General features: G+C 40.5%; 2 protein-coding genes across 5 annotated transcripts in view; one reads left to right on the top strand and one right to left on the bottom strand.

Moving 5' to 3' along the window:
• Positions 1 to 894: 894 nt before the first annotated feature.
• Positions 895 to 5481, bottom strand: EXOC8 (exocyst complex component 8). The gene has a single exon (XM_020911670.2). It carries the CDS (start codon positions 5365 to 5367, stop codon positions 3190 to 3192), a length of 2178 nt encoding a protein of 725 aa, XP_020767329.1. The 5' UTR covers positions 5368 to 5481; the 3' UTR covers positions 895 to 3189.
• A 141-nt stretch (positions 5482 to 5622) lies between these two features.
• Positions 5623 to 20815, top strand: part of SPRTN (SprT-like N-terminal domain) — a 51648-nt gene continuing 36455 nt past the window's right edge. For 2 of the 4 annotated variants that reach the window (XM_070471097.1, XM_070471095.1), the window contains exons 1-4: positions 5623 to 6177; positions 7743 to 7842; positions 11785 to 11913; positions 14796 to 15063. In XM_070471097.1, coding sequence (XP_070327198.1) covers positions 5957 to 6177; positions 7743 to 7842; positions 11785 to 11913; positions 14796 to 15063 — 718 coding nt within the window. In that variant the 5' untranslated portion in view covers positions 5623 to 5956. Of the gene's footprint in view, positions 6178 to 7742; positions 7843 to 11784; positions 11914 to 14795; positions 15064 to 16237; positions 18572 to 20815 lie in introns of those variants that run through there. The other 2 variants (XM_020911671.2, XM_020911672.2) reach the window with 2 other exon arrangements.

Raw genomic sequence — 20815 nt, 5'->3', positions numbered from 1 at the left:
ACAGACACAGCTTTCCTCGCCTTGAATCTAGCACATCTGCAATGGTGGTGGCACGTTACTTCACAAGCCTGTCCACTGCGTGTCTTTGTTCAAGCTCTCATGCCCATCTTCCTCGCACACCGAAACCTTGTCCCTTCCAGGACCGACTCTAAAGCCGACGATTCCACGAGCCTTTCCAAACTCCTCAGAATAACACTGCACTCTTCCTTCTTAGCACTCCCATGGCCCTTAGACTACAACACACACATTTTTCAGTCTTTCTTTTTTTAACACGGTTTGCAATTATTCAAATTAATTTTGATTAATTTAGTTTGCAACAGTTTTGCCTTTAATTTGCTAATTTATTTTTTCCATGTTTTTATTCTCTATTTTCTCTGGTTTTTAAGCACATTAAGAGAAAACACACTTAACTTTATCCTGTCCTCCCCACCCCATGTTTTAGTCAATGTGAGGCACAGTACTTGATAAATACTGTTAAGTTACTTGATAAATACTGTTAAGCCAATTATATATGATAGTTCCTGCAGTATCCACATAGTATTCTTTTTAAAAAGGAGGTTTTTGTCATTTGTGACCCAAGTTCTTAGGTCACATAGCCCACATTATATTTTCTTCATTTAAAGATGTGCAGAAGCTACAAAACCCAGTACATTCATATTTGGTATATCTGACTCCCATTCAGGGAAGTCCTAAAAATTTGCGATTTGACAACTCACAGTTCTGATAGTAGCAGAACACTTACTTAAATTAGCTAATGGTTTTGTACCTATGATCCCCATATAGAAAAACAAAACATAAAAACCTAGGCATTTAAAACAGTTCAGTAACATGAACATAAGAATATTAAATCATTAAAGAGAAGAAATGAATATATAACAATGTAACATCAATCAATTTTATCCAGTGTAAGAAAAAAATGTAAGCTTTATTTTGGTAAGACATTTCAGATTCCCTCAGATCACAGCATACCAATAAGCAAAACGTACACATACTGATTTTATACTACACGTCAAGTCCCGAATTCCCACCCAGGAAAGCAAGCTGCAGAATACTAGTGCTGATAACAACTACAGGTAGTATTTGAAACAAAAATAAATGAGTTTTCAGCACTTAAGTGAAATGAGTCTTTAATCGAAGAGACTTAATTCCACAGGGTGTCTTTTTTCAACAGTAATTAATTCATTCAAGTCTGATTTCAAGCTCAAGTGACAGTGTTATGTTTGAAGCAATTGAGAAAAGGCAATCAACACGTAAGTGGTATAATACAGTATGTACTAGATTTGGGGGCAATCTCTAACTGCATTCAATTTTTAGACCTTGTTTTGGAGTCTAATTAAACAAGAACTAGAGCTCTGACCCTACTTGGAGGAATGCAGTGAAATTGCTCTGTCTTGGCACAAAGGCACGTTGCAACATCGATGCTCTTTAATCAACTTGTCCCACACTAACCCATTCTCCAACAGCATACTTCCTCCAGCTACAACTTAGAGGAACACACAACTTTTACCAAAAGAAAATTCTGTACTTCCAGTTTTAAAAAGCAGACAATGCTATGGAGGCAACCATTTGAATATCTGAGTATACACACTGAGGTTTCTGCAACTTCATGGCATAAGAGAAGTTTTGATTTAAGAAGTATCATTTCATGAACCCAGCATCAAATATTTACACAATACATGTTTCATACAATATAACTTTAGAAACTTTAAGCGGCATAAAATTTTTATCAAATTCAAGTTTCCAGTGATCTTAAAAAAAACAAAAGGCAGGTTACAACTGTTTTTGTTCAACTGAAATATCCAGTCATGGTTATTATCTAGAAAATGCTAAAGTTATGTGAAAAAATTTAGTCAAAGAAATGATTTTCAACCTTTTAAATATGCACAGCCTAACAGAAAATAAGAGGTTTGTCTGGCATATGAGTAATTAATGTCAAGGAGCTTTGCAACTCTCAGCTGCTATTAAAAACTATTTCAGGATTTACATAATTTCCACAGTCTTAATACCACTATTTTCATTCAGATAAAAGAAATGACCTTTTGAAGTCACTGACATCAGAAATGACACTTAATAGACAAGAATGATAACTAGAAGCTGGGGAAAAACGAGTCTTAGCAGTTTCTCTCCAGGTATGAGGAAGGCCATATAATCAATATACAATAGATACAATAGTTTAATGGGCACTTTTCTGTTTTCCTCTTAGCCACAAAAAACAAATCTCTGCTCAAAGCAGTCACACTTGAGAATGCTATGGGGTCTGCATATGATTTTCCCTAATTTCCTAACAACCCAGACCCTGAAATCCAGGTAAGTATTTCAATGAAAACTTTGCTCTCATTTGCATGAAGTCTGATTCACTTTATGTAACCCACACTAAAAGTGGGTTATCTTTATTATTAACAATGTGTCTTGTTATCTTTATTATTCTTAACATGACAAGGAGAAGCTCCAGCTGGAACTTAAGACAACTCAGAAATATGTACAAAAAAAAATTTTATCACAGTTCTTTAGATTTTCAAGTAAATGCACCCAAATCAAGTGTTATCAAGCTGCTAATTAGCAGCTACAACTAATGAACCATTTAAATCAGGTTGTAAATGCTTGCTAAACTGTGTTTACAAAAGCTTCCTCTTGTGAACTATAAGGACTGGAGTATTAGACTCCACACACTAGCTACTTTCATGAAGGAATTCTGTTGACCAAAGTTGACCCTAAAGCCAATTTTCTCAACTCCTTCCCTTTCCCCTAAACTGTTCAAACACATTTTACGGTCCACAAGAATATGAAGCAGGGTGTTTTATATGGCACTGTATCCTTTCAGAAACCTAACATTTCAGTGAACTGGGAGACTTTCACTACATACTCTGTGTATTTACAGACACTGTTCTATCTGTGCCGCATAATCTATACTGTGAGAAACTGTTGAGTCAAAGGATAAGCTGAAATGCTATACTGTGACAATATATTCACTAGGGAGTTAGCATACTTTAAAAGGAAGGCATATTAGTTAATTTAATAATTCCAATGTTTTTGTTATATGGGCTTAACATTTTTTTCCTTCGATTTTGCATTTCTATCTGAGAGAGCATCTTTTAAGATGTGTTTGAGAGTATAAAGAATATGCTAATACAACTTAATATAAATATAAATAATATATAAGCAATCTATAGGGCTACACATAAACAGGTGTCAGACCACTGATGTTGTACTTTCGGGATTCACGCGAATCAGTCTGGAGGCATTTCTCAGGTCCTGGAGTTGCTTGGCAGGTTTCCCCACACCCTCCTCAAACCTTTTTTCCACCACAGGGAGGACTGTTTCATACAGAAAGGATGCGTTCTGTCTGATAAAAGCTTTCTTCTCTGGATCTTGCTCACACCGAAGGCTGTAATCCACATGCTGGACAGCAACCAGAATGATCTCCACCAGGCTCTCCAAAAGCACCATGTGCAGCTCTGGGAAATACAGCTTCAGTGCCTCTTCTAAGAAGCCCATGGTCTGCTTGGTGAACGCGACCACCGTGTAACTCAGGTTCACCCAGCAGTCATCCCCCGTGTATTGCTCAAAGTTACTCACCCCACAGCTCTTCATTTCCTCTTTGAGTTTCCCCAGGGCCTCTGGAGTCATCAAGTTCATCCTCCTCCACATCTCCTCGGAGTTGCGATGCTTAGTGGCTTCGATGATGATTTCTTTGTAACTATGCAAGGCTCCTTGGATGTCTTTCACCAGAAGGGCATGGATGATGAAGGTGAGGTCGAGTCCGATGTCGCCCAGTTGCTGACAGTGCTCCTTCGCCACTTTGACGCACTCAGCCGCTGTGGAGAGGCTCTCCTTACTATCGAACACCTGCTTGCTGAAAGCATCCACGAACATGCCCATGGCTGACCTCGCCCAGACCACAAAGGCAGAGTAGCAGCCACTGTCGGTGCCTGCAAAGTCGGTCTCAAATTCCCTGGCAGTCTCCAGAAGGCTGGTAAAGAAAACGTGGCACAGCTTATGAATGTAGAGTAAGGTGGCCCCTTCAATGCGTAGCTGGCGTATTGCAGTGTGCACAGCTGCCGCCCTGTTTCTCAAAAACAGCTCACAAGCCTTAGTGCACTGGCCAAGTCGGATTAGCTGAGAAACTGCCCTGCGCGTCGCCTTGGGACCACCTCTCAGGGACCGATCCGGGGAGAGTTCAAAAACTAGCACCTCGGTGAGCTGGCGGACACGCTCATCCACTCTCGCCCTCAGTTCTTTGACGGGAGGTGGGCTGGGCTTGTCTTCTAGGTAATGGTTCAATTTATCCAGCAGGTCAACGGCACCTTCAAAGTCCCTCTGGGCAATACAGACATCCAGGTCTTCAGGCAATTCTTGGATCCATTCCATTGAGAGGTCCACCTTCTCTTCTTCTATCTCGGGAACAGTTGGTTCGTCGTCGTCTTCGTCCTCAAACGGGTTACTGGCCTTGGGGGTCACTTGGGGTGGCCCTCGAGGGGCCGCTGCCTCCTCCTGTTCCCTGCGTCTTTTTTCACTGAGGGCCCTCTTGGTTTCCTCCAGCACTTCCAGCCACTCCCGTTTGATTTTTGCATTTTCTGCTTGAAAAATACGGCTCTCGGGAAACATTAACAGCTTGAACATATCCTTCATGGGTGGGTTGTCCTTGACATTGACCACAGCCAAACCATCCAGGGGATAGAGGGCGTTGTAGCGATACATCCCCCGCCGCTGTGGCAGCCAGGTGGCCACCAGCAAACAGTCGTTCATGAGAAAGCCATGCACTCGCTGCAGCTGGGCCATGTGGTCCGCCTCGTATTCCACCAGGTCACCATTGTACACTAGGTACTGTCCCGGAGTCTCCAGCAGGTGCCTGCAGCCTTCCACCTTCTCAAGCAGGGTGGTGAGGGTTCGCTGCTTTCCTTCCTCGCCTGGCCCAGAACCGTCCCGGGAGGCGCCCCCGGGGCTGGGGAAAAAGCCGGTCTGGCCCCGGAGGTGGTCGCGGCCCCCCGCGCCACCTCCTCCCTCCTCCCCTCCAGAGGTGGCGGCGGCGCCCGCGGCAGCGGCAGCCGGCAGCAGGGTAAGCGGGATGCTCTCCAGGCTGCTCTTTTGCTCCGTCAGCAGGTGGCTGAGCTGATACATCTCGCTCTCCAGGTAGGAGATCTCACGGGCCGTCTCTATGAACTGCCGGTAGTTCTGGTAGACGTTGCGCTTCAGGTTCTGCGCCGTCTCCTCCGCCAGCGCCTGGATGCGCTGTCGGTGCTCCTGCAAGTCCCGGTCCCCGTCCGACTGCTGAGAGAGCTGCTTCACGTACAGCCGCGCCTCGAAGCCGCCCGACTCGAGCTGCCGCCGCAGCCGGCTCGCCCCACTGTCTGACATCGCCATCGCCATTTCCGTCCGGACTCACGCAGCCCCTGTCACTACCACCGTGGCCGGTGCCGCCGCTGTGGAGGCCCAACCAAGCCGGGACAAACTCCAGGGCTAAGGAAGCAGGATGGAAGAGAGACGAATACGCCTGCGCCCGGGTTTGAACTTCAGTCACTGCGCCTGCGCAAGGGCAGAGTGGCGACGGTGCGCCTGCGCAGTAGCTTCAGGGGCCTAGGGCTCCTACGCTGGAGAAGCTATTGCGGAAGTGAGTGGAGGGCGGGGCAGAGAGCTGTAGGTACTACAAGGTGCTACGCGTGGGCGGAGTGTGTCGTTGGTGTTTGACGTTACTCGCGAACCGTGAAGACTGTAACCAGGTATCTGAAACCTTCAACCCTAGTTTTGAGCCCATAGGTGGTGTCACGCTGAGTTCTTTTTTTTAAGGCCCAGAATCTTGACTTCGGCGTTTGGGACAAGCTAAGTTCTCGTTGTCGAGCCCGTTTTCCCTGAGTCTCGCGAGATCGGCGAACTGTATCTCCTAGGCGTGTGACCGGGCTCTCAGACTCCCCCCCGCCCCCCCTGGACGTGGAGTCACCCCCTCTGGACCTCGGCAGCCATGGATGAGGACCTGGTTTTGGCACTACAGCTTCAGGAGGAGTGGAACTTGCAGGTCTCGGAGCGCGAACCGGCCCAGGAGCCCCTGTCGCTGGTCGACGCGTCCTGGGAGTTGGTGGACCCCACCCCTGACATACAGGCCCTGTTTGTTCTGTTCAACGACCGTTTCTTCTGGGGCCAACTGGAGGCGGTCGAGGTGAAGTGGAGCATGCGGATGACGCTGTGAGTCCCGGTCCCCGCTGTGGACGGGGCCGCCGGCGGCCCTTCTGTCGCCCCTCCCGGTCCCGGCGGCGTTAGCCCAGGCCCTGGATTTGGGGCAGGCGGCCCCACAGGGATTATCTTCCTTCCAGCCCCTTCCCTTCTCACCTTAAATGACTTCAAGAAAGCCCCGTGGCCCATCCCGCGATGGTTTGACTTGTAAGGGGCGCACTGAAAGAAAAATTGTGTTTCTTTGAATCTCACTTCACTAGAAAGGGCTTCCCTGGTGGCACAAACGTTAAAGAATCCGCCTGGGACCTGGGAGACCTGTGTTTGATCCCTGGGTCGGGAAGATCCCCTGGAGGAGGGCATGGCAACCCATTCCAGTATTCTTGCCTGGAGAATCCCATGGACGGAGGAGCCTGGCGGGCTTCATACAATCCGTGGGGTCTCAGAGTCGGACAGAACTGAGCGACTAAGTACACAGCACAGTCCAAAGGCCCTTAACAGTTACTAAAAAGCAAGTTAACGCTTTTCTAATTTGTCTTAGGGGTGTGCTTTAGGATCCAGGTGGGAAAAACATCAAGAATCTCTGCCCCAAGAGAGTGCCAGGGACACACTGTGTGGTGTACTTAGCAGTGAGCTCCGGAGCCCCAGAGTGGGGAAGGTGCTCATGTTCCCATATTTCTGGATCCAGGGGATCTAAAGGGATGCCTCTAAAAGGATCCCTTTCTGACACTCCAGGTTTGAGAAATTCTGACTTGAGATAATGTACCCCGGTATATGAACGGAGTTAACAAGTAAGTAAGAAGTCGTTGTATACCACTGTACTTGTTTTTGAATTAATATCAAAGCATCTAAAATAAGAGAGAAGATACGACACACTTTGTGTGTTTAAAGTATCTCTTTCATATAAGATTCCATTATAATTTTGGACATATGCTAATGGAGATCTCTGGCCGTTATACTACAACTGATTGAGCATAGCTTGTAGGGAGGAGACAGGAAGCAGCAAAATAAGATTATCTTTTTCAAGCTGTTACAGCCTGGTAACAGGCTAGGGAAGCCACTACTCCGATGAAATACAAGTATCTCCCTACAAAGTGGGTATACTCTTTTTTTTTTTTCTTTAGCCATGGACTTTATTGTTTGAATATTAACAACTATTATTCTATACGCGCATTTTAATTTCTTACAAAACTCTACATTCCACATTGCTAGGTCTCTTCATTCTCCATTTTATGCCACATTTTCATGAAAAGGTATTTCCCTGAATCATAATCTGCCTGATTGTGTGTTTGTTGTTATGGTTGTTGTGGTGTAGTCACTAAGTTGTGACCCCATGGATCATAGACCCCCAGGCCCTTTTGTCCATGGGGTTCTCTAGGCAAGAATACTGGAGTGGGTTGCCATTTCCTTCTCCAGGGCAAAGTGGTATACTTGAGGGTATACTCTCAAGAAAGCCATCCTTCATAGAGTTCTCAGTCTGAACTGTCCAAGAACAATAAATAGGGATTTTGCTCTTTCATTTCTATTTCCATTTTGTGTATATTTGGTGACTAACAATTTTTGTGGTGGTTGTTTTCCAGGTGTGCTGGGATATGCAGCTATGAAGGGAGGGGTGGAATGTGTTCCATTCGTCTCAGTGAACCCCTTTTAAAGCTGAGACCAAGAAAAGATCTTGTAGAGGTATTCTTTGCATAAACCTGATTCTTAGCTCAGTAATTTAGAAATGGTTATTAGTAGACTGCTGTAAATTAACCTGTACATGTGGGGAAAAAAATCAGTTTTCCCTCACTGCAAACTTTTATTGTGGGGCAAATAATGATTACCTTATATTCTTACAGTGTTTCAAAGTTGGAGGCTTTCAGGTATGTTAGCTACTTTGATTTTTACAACAGTCCTGTTTATGTTCAGTATGTGTTATCCTTATTTTTATAAATAAGATAAGGTTTAGATAGAAAAAGTGTTTGGTTTAGAAGCAGCAAGAAAGTTAAGATCCAAACATTTTTATTGACACACACGAACTTTGATTCTTTTCTGTTCAGCCACCATGATGTCCTCCCATGACATATAGCTGGGCTGGCAGAACAAACCAATGTGAGGGTACACTTCATATCTATAGATGGTGATCACTCCTAATAGCTGAATGAAGCAGTAGGAGCCCTCAACTGTGTTTAGTTGAGTCCAGTAGTTGCCTGAAAATCCTCAAGATATACCTGGTGTGAGTTGTCTTGCCTCAGTTGTATCATTTGAAATGTATGCACCAGAGAGCATAGGTGATAGAGGCTGGATGGGAAGTAAGTTAAAACATGCCTGGAAATATGTTTTTTAAGGATAGCAAAAAGTGGTGGGTTTCACAACAATGTGAGTGTACTTAGCACTACTGAACTCTATACTTAAAATAGTTAAAATGGTAAATTTTTTGTTACATTTTTTTATCACAATTTAAAAAAATAGCTACTAAATGTTAAAGTAGTACAACAGAAATACTCAATAAAAAAGAATCTAATAAAGGGACAAAACCCAGATGAAACAGAGAGAAAGGTGAACATAAAAACAATATCAGTTATTATATTAAATGTAAATGGACTAAACATTCCAGTTAAAGACATGCAGTGGCATATGACATTAACTGAGATGTGATTAAAACAGACACACGTATGTTAAATATAAAAGGATGAGAAAAAGCATATCTTCTAAATATTAGACAACAGAAAACTGTTATGGCTGTCTAGTATTAGTATAAAGATTTTAAGGGAAGAAGTTTTACTAGAAAAAAGGGAGACATTTTAAAATTATAAGATAACCTATTAAATACAGACACATAATGATCCTAAAAGTAATAGCATAGCTTTAAACGTGAAGCATCAATCAGCAGAAATGAATAAGAGAAATAAGCAATCTCCAGTCATAGTGGTAGATAAAAACACAATTCTGTTGGTAATTCAGTGAAGAAGCAGGAAAAAAAACAGTAAAGCATTTTAAAAAATTAAACTATTATTAACCAAATCAACCTTATAAGGAGTGCCAATTGGAACAGCCCTAATTGAAAACTGAGTTCGTTGCATAAACAGTGTTGGTTTAAATAACACATGAATGATTTTTTTCTTAAGGTAATAGGCAAGAAGAAAATGGGAACTATGTGGTAATGCTTCAGGTGAGCATTTGCTGTTGGCAGAAAGTTATAATGTGAAATCAGGAGTAAGATGGATGGAGGAAGAATAGAGGGACTGGCCTGTATTTGAAGTAGCTGCCTAAATTATAATGAATAAGATTCAGAAAAGGAAAAAAGTTAAACTGGTTGAGGAGGTTAAGAAAAGTTTCACAGATGTGGATTTCATTACTACTCACATCAGCACGCCTACCACTCACTGTATTGAGTACCTACTGTGTGCCAGACTAATCTAGTTATTCTAGTATTTGCTTTTGATGTTTGTTGTTGTTGTTCAGTTGCTAAGTCATGTTCAACTCTTTGTGACTGCAGCCCTCCAGGCTCCTCCGTCCATGGGATTTCCCAGGCAAGAACACGAGTGCGTTGCCACTTCCTTCTCCAGGAGGCGAGCCTAACAAGACAGAATTGAATTCTGACATGTAGAAATGGTAGAGGAGACTACTTTTGGCAGAAGGAATGGGTATGCTGTGGACAAAAGTGAGGCCACTAAGCTTATGACATATTTAGGTCTAGAAGTAGTTGTTTTTGGCCGGATCTAGAACAGTGGTGGGAAATTGAGGTGTTTGGGGACAATGATGTGTAGATAGAGCCTAAATGTGGAAAATGGTAGATAAATAAAAATGAAAATGTTTAGTATAATGCCATGTACCATTTTCAAGACGTGTTTGAATTGAACCAAAAATCAGGAACCTAAGTTGTTTCTCTTTAATAAGAGTAGTTATCATTGTTTTAGAATGTTGAAAAACATCTGAAATGTAGAATGACCTTTGAATTTGAGTCTCGATAGAGTGGCATTTCCTTGAAAAGATAAGAATTGGTAAATGTTTGATTCTTGCATTTCTCTATTCATATAATTCTATACAACTAAAATTCATTAATGCCAATCTAGTTCTGATGAAAAAATTTTTTAAACTATGGAGGGTTATGATAAAAGCTATGCTTTTGAGGACCTTTATGATTTTCACTTTTGTATTCATATTTTTTAGAATAGATTATGAAATATCAGCCATAAATGCTTTTGTAAACTTTATACCTAAACTATTCCATCCTTGGTATGGAATGAGCAGTAAGTTTTATTGTTTGTTTTAAAATTTTACATGATTTAAAATCCTCAAACTACAGAAGACCATAGACAGAGAAACCTTGGTCTCCCCCATGCCTCTATTCTGACCTTTTCACCATAAAGGATACTATTGTTACTAGTTTTTTTTCTATCATTCTCTTTTGCCAGTATTTATATCCATTCTTATCTACTCTCCACCACATAGCATACTTCTTATACAAAATGCTGAGTACACTCTTTTGTACCTTGCCTTTTTCATTAAAACAATACATTCTATAGTGCCCTCCATATCATTTCATAGAGGTACTTTTCATTCTTTTTTATAGCTACATAGAATTCCATTATGTGGCTGTACCATAGTTCTTTCAATGAAGCCCCTATTGCTAAACATTGTTTTCACTCTTTCACTTTGTAAGCAGTGCCACAATGAAATACCTTATACACATGGCCTTTCATTTTAGTCTAGGTGTTGCTGAGTCCAACAATAAATGTGTTTGTAAATATGTTAGATGTTAACCAAATTTTCCACAAGGGTTGTACCATTTTGCATTCCTACCAGTGATCCCTGGTGGCTCAGTGGTAAAGAATCTGCTTGTCAATGCAATAGACTGGGGTTCAGTCCCTGGGTTGGGAAGATCCCCTGAAGGAGGAAATGGCAACCCACTCTAGTATCTTGCCTGGGAAATCCCATAGACAGTGGAGCCTGGTGGGCTGCAGTCCGTGGGGTTGCAAAGTCAGACATGACTTAGTGACTAAACAACGATAACCAGTGATATATGGGAATGCTTATTTTCCCTTAGCTTTACAAATAGTGTCAAACTTTAGTTTTACCAGTCTCAATAAGAAGTTGTATACTTATGTATTAACTTGCATTTCTGTTTTTACAGATGAAGTTGAGCATCTTTTCATGTTTATGGATCATTTATATTTCATTTTCTGTGACCTGTCCATGATATTTGCCTATTTTAAAATCAGATTGTTGATCATTTCCCCGTTGATTTTTAGGAGTGCTTTATAATTTAGGAGTTGACAGCCTGTGAGATAGTTGCACATATATTTTCCTGAGTTTTTTCACTTTACTGATAACATTTTTTTCCCCATACAGAATTTTAAAATTTTCATGTAGCTGAATTTATCAGTCTTTTCTACTGGATTTTGGTTAATAATTTAAAAGGCTTCCTTGGAACAGGGAATTAACCTGGGATCTACAGGACTTTGGATATTATATGCAAAGATGTGTGAATGTGTGCTTATATAAGATAGTTCATGACTTCTTCAGTATCTGAAAGGAGTCTGTGATCCAAAGAAGTTTAAGACTCCAGGTAGAGTCAGAAAATGCATTTTTATTTTCAGAAGCACCATAACAAATTAATGTGATTGTTTTTTGTTTCAGACCCTCTTGCATGAAATGATACATGCCTATTTATTTGTCACTAATAATGATAAAGATCGGGAAGGGCATGGTCCAGAGTTTTGTAAGCATATGCATCGCATCAATCGCCTGACAGGAGCCAATATAACGGTATATAAAGCCACACACATTTATGATATTTAGTAGTTATTTATTCAGTATTTCCTGGGATTTAATTAAAAATAGAGAACTGGGTAGAAACAAATACTGTGTTGGAGGATTTCCCAGGGCAAGTGAGGGGCCCAGAGAAGCAGACCAGCTTATCTGGGACCCATAGTAGAAGACAGCAGTTCTAGTGACATCCCTGGAGACCTCTGACCTCTGGGGGCAGCTTGTTGTGCAGTTATTGCAGGCCTGAGTACCTCTCTTCTGGACTATTACTGTCATCTCCTAATTACTTTTCCTCATTGTCTCTTCCTTCAGTCTGTCCTATATTCTGCTGCTATTGTATGTTACTCCCTTCATCAGAAGGGTTTGACTTGCATTTCTGCATACTGTGGGAGGTGGCAGAGCCTGCGGTCAGAAAAGCAGGAAGAGTCGGGTTGCCCACATCCTGATGCTGGCCCCACTGATTGTGGGACCTATTTAAACTCTTTCATACTTTGGTTTACTCACATGTAAGAGGAGGATGATAACAATGCTTAGGCTATTGAATCCTTGTGAGGGTTAGAGAAAATGCAAGCAAAAACGTTTCAGCACAGTTTGGGTACTAATTAAATGTTGTCTTTGTTATTATACATTCATTTTATCCAGTAACCTTACTGTTCCTTTTTTCTTACTTTCCACAACTTCCTTGCTTATGTTTCTAACGGAACTGTTCATTTCTGTGCCTTTCCTCATATATTCTTCCCCTAAAATGTGCCTCTTCTATTTTCTGTCAAAATGATCTTCATCTTTACAGTGGGATATAACTTCTCCCTCCTTTGAACCTCCTCAGCAGATATTTAACCTTTTACAATGTCACATTCTACGTTCATATCCCAATAGGGTGGTCTTACCTATCTTTATATACACCTGTGTATCTTTGTATACACCTGCACAAGATGTATAACATAGTGCCTCTACAAGCACTTAGCAAGTACTGAATTTAATTGAACCAAAACAAATATTAATTCCTACAGAGATTAAATGCCTTTGTGTGTTTAGAAATTTCCTTATTTTAAAAAGCAATAAAAGCCAGTGTGACGGAAAGGGAAAGTACTCACCCTCCATGTATTATTTTCTAGGTGTCAGTTTAATTTTCTAGAGAGCTCATTTCATTACTAGACTGAGTTCCTTTATTTATTTATTTTTTTAAATGCTTTATCACATTTATTTATTTATTTATTTTTTCCATTTATTTTTATTAGTTGGAGGCTAATTACTTTACAACATTGCAGTGGTTTTTGTCATACATTGAAATGAATTAGCCATGGATTTACATGTATTCCCCATCCCGGATGGACTGAGTTCCTTTAATATCAAATAAGTGGCTTGCATTAACACAGTCACATAAAATCCAGATTAGCAAAGGAATTACGGAGTTGCTAGTATAAAAGACTTTTACACTTTAAGCAAAATTCTAGTGTATTTCCTGTTGTTCAATTGGAAGAGAATTTAAGAGGTTTTATCAGGTAGACAACCCTTGCTTTGCCAGGTTACATTCTAATATGGCAGACTCCATGGGGCATCCACATTGAGGACAGTTTCTAGTTAACTACATTGTTACAAAGTTACAGCCCCAGGCTATAGGAATTACAGAAGTTGGAATCAAAAGAGATCCAATTCCCTGTCTTTTTTACCACTGAATTACTAAGCGAGGTGTTCTCAACATAAGAGAGAAGGCAGGGTCTTACAAGCCTTCTTGCTCCCAAACCTGTCCTCCAGTCTCTTCTGGACTTACCATAATTTGCATTGTTTGCATGCTTGCCAAATAATAGAATTTGTTTGCTTATAGTGGAGAGATAGTGAATATAAAACTATCCGTAGAGTTAACAGAAAGCTTAGTATTGTTTCCCACAAGGGGAATTTATTAAGAGTTTTAAAAAAACAAGACTCATATGCTGTTGTTGCTCCTTATCTTACATAACTAATAACATTCCACTGAGAGGACAGGAGGAAAAGTTGCTCAGTCATTTGGAAGTATCATTTGTAAAATGGGGCCCTGCCAGCCTCAGTGCCACCATGTGGGAGGGCTCACCTTCCTTTCAGCCTGAACTCTTCTCTGTCTGCTGCTTAGGTTCTAAGTAAGATTTCATCTAGAGGGTGAAGCAGAGGGATCCTGTTCAAGGACTGAAAAGCACCTTTAAAGAGAATTTGTCTCAATGAAGTTTCTCATTCACTCAGTCAGCAAACACTTACTGAGCACCTTCGCTGCCAAGCTGGTAATAACCACTAGGGATACAAGGATGAGAACATTCAAACCCTGGAGAGCTTTTCACCTGTAAACAGATAAAATGGTACCCCAGAAAGCTGCTTGTGAGGAAATGAGCAGAGTTGGGTGAATGTGGAGAACGGATTTTGCAGAGGCAGCCTGAGACCAGGTGCTTGTGTTTGGGTCCAGTGTTTATAGGAAAGAGTCCTTCAGAATCCTTTGGTATGGTTACCTATAGGGGAAAATGTCAACTTAAGCAGTGGGAACAATTCTTACTGATTATCACATTATATAAAATCTTTATCCTAATTTTTCATCATTTAGAAAGTGAGTTTCTAAAACTTTTAGCACTGTATAGAAGCTTTTTGGTTTTTTAAATTTGTCTTCTAGTCTCACATTTTTCTATCTTTACATAGTTTATGTAGCACTAAATTAACTACTGCTGATTCCCATTAAAATGAACTTTTGAAGAGAAGCTAAATATAGTTACTATCTTTCCCAAAATAGAACTTCAGAAAATCCTGGAGAAGTTGGAACGTTTAAAAAAAAGGAAGTTGTGGGAGGCTGCTTATTTATTACAGATATTTTCTTAAAATTGTTAACTTGCCTACTTAATGCTGAGAACTTTGTTCCGGCCCAGGTGTACCATACTTTCCATGACGAGGTGGACGAGTACCGTCGGCACTGGTGGCGCTGCAATGGGCCGTGCCAGAACAGTAAGCCGTATTACGGCTACGTGAAGCGCGCCACCAACAGGGCACCCTCCGCCCATGACTACTGGTGGGCTGAACACCAGAGAACCTGTGGAGGCACTTACATCAAAATCAAGGAGCCAGAGAACTACTCAAAAAAGGGCAAAGGAAAGACAAAACTGGGAAAGCAGCCAGTGTCAGAAGCAGAGAATAAAGGTAAGTCTGCTTGTAGTCTTCCTACTTTTCCACTATTGTGGCTAGTTCTCTGAAGGACATTTCAGAGACTGGCATAAAGATAAAGCTTTAATTAATTTGTTCAACAGAAAAAAAAGGCAAAACAAGAAATTTGGTTTCAACTGAAGCCCATTTAAAAATTTTTTTATTTTATTATTTTTCTCTTGTTAGAGTTAAAACCCTTAGCAATATTTTTTGAAGAAAAAGAAAAAGATAAAGCTTAAAGAGTGTTTCTTGTGTAGATATTTTCAAGTATGGACTTAAAGCAGAAAGAAAATCCCATTGTCCTTAAAACGGTGGTAGAAAAATATATTTTGCTCTATATACATGTGAGAAAAAGTGGGAATAGTTTCCACTGCTAAAATTTAAGGGTAAAGTCCCTTTCCCTATCCTGACTCACTGGGTCATTAGGAAACAGAAGGCAAAAAAAAGATAGTCAAGGTAAAACCCGTAATTCAAATAACAATGCCCGGAATGTAAGTCCTAGCTACACCCCTTCCTATCAGTTGGAGTCTATCCAAGCAACTTGTGTTGATGTATGTATTTTCATTAGAAATGGGAAAAGGATACGGCATGTATATGCTAACACTTCAAGATTTACCCCTTTCCTCTGCAGTTCAGAGTTACTGCCCTTTGAAGGGGTAGCCAGGTTACTAAAGTTAACGTTTCTTCCCTTGGGAAGTTGTTGATTGGATGTGATAAGGATTCATGGACATAAGCTTTCTCAAATCTGAAGCGTTTACTAAGTTGAGAAGCTATAGAAGAATTTATGTGGAAAGATTATATCCTGTTTTGTGAGCTGGGAAGATAATGCAGTAGCAGATTTTTCCCATCTGGGACATGGCTTAAGAGTACTAAAGGCAGTTTTCTTGGTAAAAGTTATTCTGCTATTGATATTTGCATGATAGAACTCCTTATCTAAGTATGAGATGGTATTTTGTGTTTTGTTTTGAAAGGAGGGTATTTTTGTCCTTTATGTGTTCTCAGTATCAGAGCTTTCTGACTGCTGAAGGTTGCCCTCCTGTTAACAGAGAATTACAGTATAGTTCTAAGTCAGAGCAAAACAGTATTTCTTCATTTGGAAAAACTATCCATTAACTTAATACTTGTTATGGTATAAATTTTGAATCAAGGAAAAATCTTACTTCTTTTGCAGACAAACTGAACAGAGGGGAGAAACAGCTGTTAATCCCCTTTAGCGGGAAAGGTTATGTCCTAGGGGAAACCAGCAATTGTTCATCTGGGAAATGTATTACTTCACATGCTATTAATGAAACCCAAGAGCCTTTAAGTCAAGACCATTCAGCAAATGCCCTGAGACCTCATTCTAAAACTGAGGTGAAATTTGAACAGAATGGTCCAAGTAAAAAGACTTCTGTAGCATCCCCCGTTCTCAGTACCAGTCATCAAAATGTCTTAAGCAACTACTTCCCTAAAGTGTCCATTGCCAACAACAAATCTTTCAGAAGTGTGAATGGGTCTCCAAAGAAAAGCCTCACAGTGGGCAACAGCACTAAAAAGTCAGTCTTTTCCAGTTCTCAAAGGAGGATTACATCTTCTAGGATATCTCTAAGGGACTCCTTAAACGCCATGGAATCGACATCTGTCACTGTGCCCCAGGATGCAGGTGGGCCTGAAGGTAAACTCCCAAGTAAACGACCCAGGCTAGAATACAAGACTTTTTTTGACAACTTTTTTGTCAAGAAAGAGCAAACCCAGAGTGGTGGTAATGATCTGAAGAGTAGTTTACATCCTCCAGCTGCAGCTCAGAGTCCCAGCAGTTCATCTAGTCAGAGCAGAGTGGTTCACTGTCCTGTGTGTCAGGATGAAGTTTCAGAGGCTCAGATTAACGAGCACTTGGACTGGTGCCTTGAACGTGATAGCACCCAAGTCAAAAGCTGAAAAAAATCTCTGAAAAATGAATGGGTCTCCAACGTCCACCTTTATTGCCTCACTACTACACTCAGGAATTTCTGGTTAATAAGATTTGCAGGTTATAATCTAGTTCATCAATATTAAATGTTCTATTTTATATAAATATATATGAGATTGTAATTAAAAAATATTTTTCCTAGAGGTGCTATACTCTTTTCTTATGTACACTGGAGCCCAGAATTTCTTCTGGATGCATTCATGTAAATTTTTTAGATACTTCTTTCTGGCTTTTAAAAGTATTTAAATCTGTTAATCTTTTTATTTTCCTTAAAACATTCAGTGAGGAATTCTATCAGGTATTTGGTTAAATTGAATATTTCATTATTAATATTAAAACTCATTCCCAGAACTGGTAATATCCATAGTGTCAGACATATTGATGAAAATTACAAACTAGTTGTTTTAGGCTACTCAAGGTTTTTGGGTTTTTTTCTTCCAAATTTTAACATTTCCTATATTGTAAAGATTTTATTTTTCTGTTTCACTAAAAGGTGGCAGATTTTATAGTAAATAGATATGTATAGTAAATATTATATAGATATTATATGTATTCAATAAATATGTTGATATTTATAGTATCTACTTATAGATAAGTATAGTAAAATAAATTTCTTTTGGAATATTGCTAGTAAATAGCTACTGTAATTCTGTAGGTCAGAGCTTAGCTGTTTTCTCAAAATTTTAGATGCTAAGTAACATAACAGTTGCCTAGTTTATGTACAAGTGAAACATCATCTGGAAACAGTATTATGAACCTTAAGCCAAAGTTGAAACCATTTAGGAATACCATTTTGCCTATGCAAAGTATTTCTTTTAAAAAAATTCTTTTTTATGTTAAAACAAAGGGACAAAGATAGTTTGATGAAATTTACTTTGTTGTCTCATGGCTGTAAGGCCAGCTGTTGGCATATTTTCAAGGCCTTAGTTCATAAGTTTTTTCTTTTTCTTAACTTTGTTGCAACATGACTTTTACATACATAGGTGCAGCTGGGTTCCCCTCTGTGTGATCACTAGAAGTTAGAGAACATTTCAGTTACCCTAGAAGGTGTCCTCATGGGCGTCTCTTCTAGACAACACCCACAGCCCCCAAGTAACCACTGTTTTCATCTGTCACCTCAAGTTAGTTTACTTGTTTTTGAACTTCATGAAGTCATATCTTTGTTGCTATGGGTAGCAGAAGTTCATTCTTTTCATTGCTCTGTAGTACTTGTATGAATATGCCAGTTTATCATTCTAATATTAATGAACATTGGCATCATCTCCTGTTTGGGGCTGACCGTTGTGAACAGTGCTGCTAAGAACATTCTTATCTATTTCTGTTGAGCGTATCCCCAGACTGGAAATGCAGGGTCACCAGGTACCTTGTTTAGCTTCAGTAAATCCTGCCAGTTCACACTCCTGCCAGCAGTGTATGAGACCTTATGGTTCAGCAGTCTTAACGCTACGATCTGTCCTTTCCTTTCAGCCTATCTCAGTGAGTGTTTGTGAGTTTTGATTCTTTTGAAACATTAAGTTAAACCATAGTAATTAATAAATATTTATAAATGACTTAAAATGTGTATTATGTTGAATATATACACTTATACTCTCATACAAGATCATTTAATTTAACAAGTTATGTTCAGGAAATATTTTTTGTGTGCCAAAACCATACAAAGCTCTGGTGCTATGAAGCATATGATAGCCCACCCATGGCCTCAACCATGGGGGAGTGAGTACAACCTGTCGGGGACTGAAACAAAAGCAGATTAATTTCAAAATAGTTAAGTGCTGTGGGAACTGGAAAGGATAATCAGCCAAGCCCAAGGCTTCAGGAGGTGGAGGAGACAAATTGTACACCCAAGTTGAGTGTTCTAGGGCAAGTCAAGTTAGTCCAGCAGGGGTGGAGAGAAAGGGCCTTGCAGAAAGAAGGAACACTAAGGTCTGGCACATTCTACTGGGAGAACCTGAGCTGTTCTAAATGAACAGAGTAAAATGTGAAGGGTGAAATGGTAGAAGTAGAAAGACTGCAGACAGGACAGATTCAAGTAAAACTTTGAGGCTGAAAAACCCATCTATGGCATTCTCCACTTATGTCGTTTGTATAGTGCCTGTTAATACACATCTGTTGATTCACATTGGGGTGGTGCTGTGGCGATTGGGAAGGCTTACACACCAGCCAAGAACCTCTGAGAAGTGTTTTGAGGGGTTCATGGTCAGGGGGTTGGCAAGAGGGGGAAGGGCAATGGCTGGGATGGAGAGAAGATGGCTTCCAGAAATACTTAGGTTGTAAGATCAAGAATTGGTCAGTTTTAAGTGATGATGGGAATATGTTAACTGGCAAGAAAGTTGAAGTTAATTTAAAATTTGGTATTAAATAAGACTTCATGTCAAATCTAAGAATTCTGATACTCCCAAACCTGTTGTTTTACATTAGGAAAAACAATCAGTTTTACGTTCTGCTGGTTTTTCACTTTTAAAAATCATTAGGGGTCAACTTTTAAATGTTATTGCCCTTCATTTTGAAGAGATAGGGAAGGAGAAAAGGGAAGCAGACTTTATCCCATGGTCCAAGAGCTCTGAGATTTTCTTTTCGAAGCTTATGGGAGTTTTAAGTAAGAATGTCACAGTGAAACAGGCAGGCTCTCTAACTTTCCTCAGACTTAGTACCCAGCTGGGATCTCCTCACTGGGCTGCCTTGAAAAGAAGCTGAGCTCTTTTTGCAGTTAATCCTTATTGAGGGGCAGTGGGTTCCTGTTGTTCTTTGTTTGATTTTTATCCTGAAGGTTATTGTTGCCTTTTTGGAAATTTGTTGTATTTGTTGTTGACCAGTAGCATATCCACCAGATGAAGTAAAACTCTACTAGACAATTATTATTACTGATTAAATTCTCCGAAAGTGAAGTCACTCAGTCGTGTACAGACTCTTTGCGACTCCATGGACTATAACCTACCAGGCTCCTCTGTCCATGGGATTTTCCAGCCAAGGGTACTGGAGTGGGTTGCCATTTCCTTCTCCAGGGGATCTTCCCTGACCCAGGGGTCGAACCCAGGTCTCCCACATTGCAGGCAGACGTTTTACCATCAGAGACACCAGGGAGATTAAATTCTCTAGGGAACTGAAATCGTATAGGATGCCATGTGGTGATTAGCTCTGGCTTTTTATTTCTAACATTCCACTGTTAGAAAGTTATATAATTACATACACATCATCTCGTATCTTTTGATATGAAAGTGAAAGACTTGATCTTTAGTGATTCAGGAATCATCTCATTATCAAAGTTTACAATGCTGTAGACTATAATAGAGAAACAAGCTGTAGTTTGCCACCTTTGGTTCTGGTGCTAAAACCTACCAAGATTTACCCTCTTGCTTACTGAACACCAGATGGCGCTCTTGTGCTTAGCTGTTCAGTGGTGTCTGACTGACCCCATGGTGGTAGCCTGCCAGGCTCCTCTGCCCATGGGGGTTCTCCAGGCAAGAATACTAGAGTGGGTTGCCGTGCCCTCCTCCAGCGGATCTTCCTGACACAGGGATTGAACCCAGGTCTCTCGCATTGCAGGCAGATTCTTTACCATCTGAACCACCTTAGTAAATTAAATTTCTCTGAGAAACTGAAGGCAAAGCAAAGCCAAAGAGAGAAAGAGAAACTTCAACAACAGGAATAATAATGACTGGTTCTGACACATAAAGGGAAAAGACAGGTTATGATCTCAAGTCCTGGGAGAGGGGACACAGCATGGTCAAGGGTATGTGCTTGTTCAAACAAACAAGGACTGACCTACAGGTCTACCTAAGGTAGATCTACTGATCTACCTTA

This window comes from Odocoileus virginianus, chromosome 7 (assembly GCF_023699985.2).
Source record: "Odocoileus virginianus isolate 20LAN1187 ecotype Illinois chromosome 7, Ovbor_1.2, whole genome shotgun sequence".
In the NCBI taxonomy this organism is placed as follows: domain Eukaryota; kingdom Metazoa; phylum Chordata; class Mammalia; order Artiodactyla; family Cervidae; genus Odocoileus; species Odocoileus virginianus.
The sequence above is the reverse complement of the archived record's forward strand: the minus strand, read 5'-3'. Positions and strand labels throughout refer to the sequence as shown.

What these genes read in the sequence shown, in the direction of transcription:
- EXOC8 (XM_020911670.2), bottom strand. Translation starts at nt 5,367, where the DNA reads ATGGCGATGGCGATGTCAGACAGTGGGGCGAGCCGGCTGCGGCGGCAG.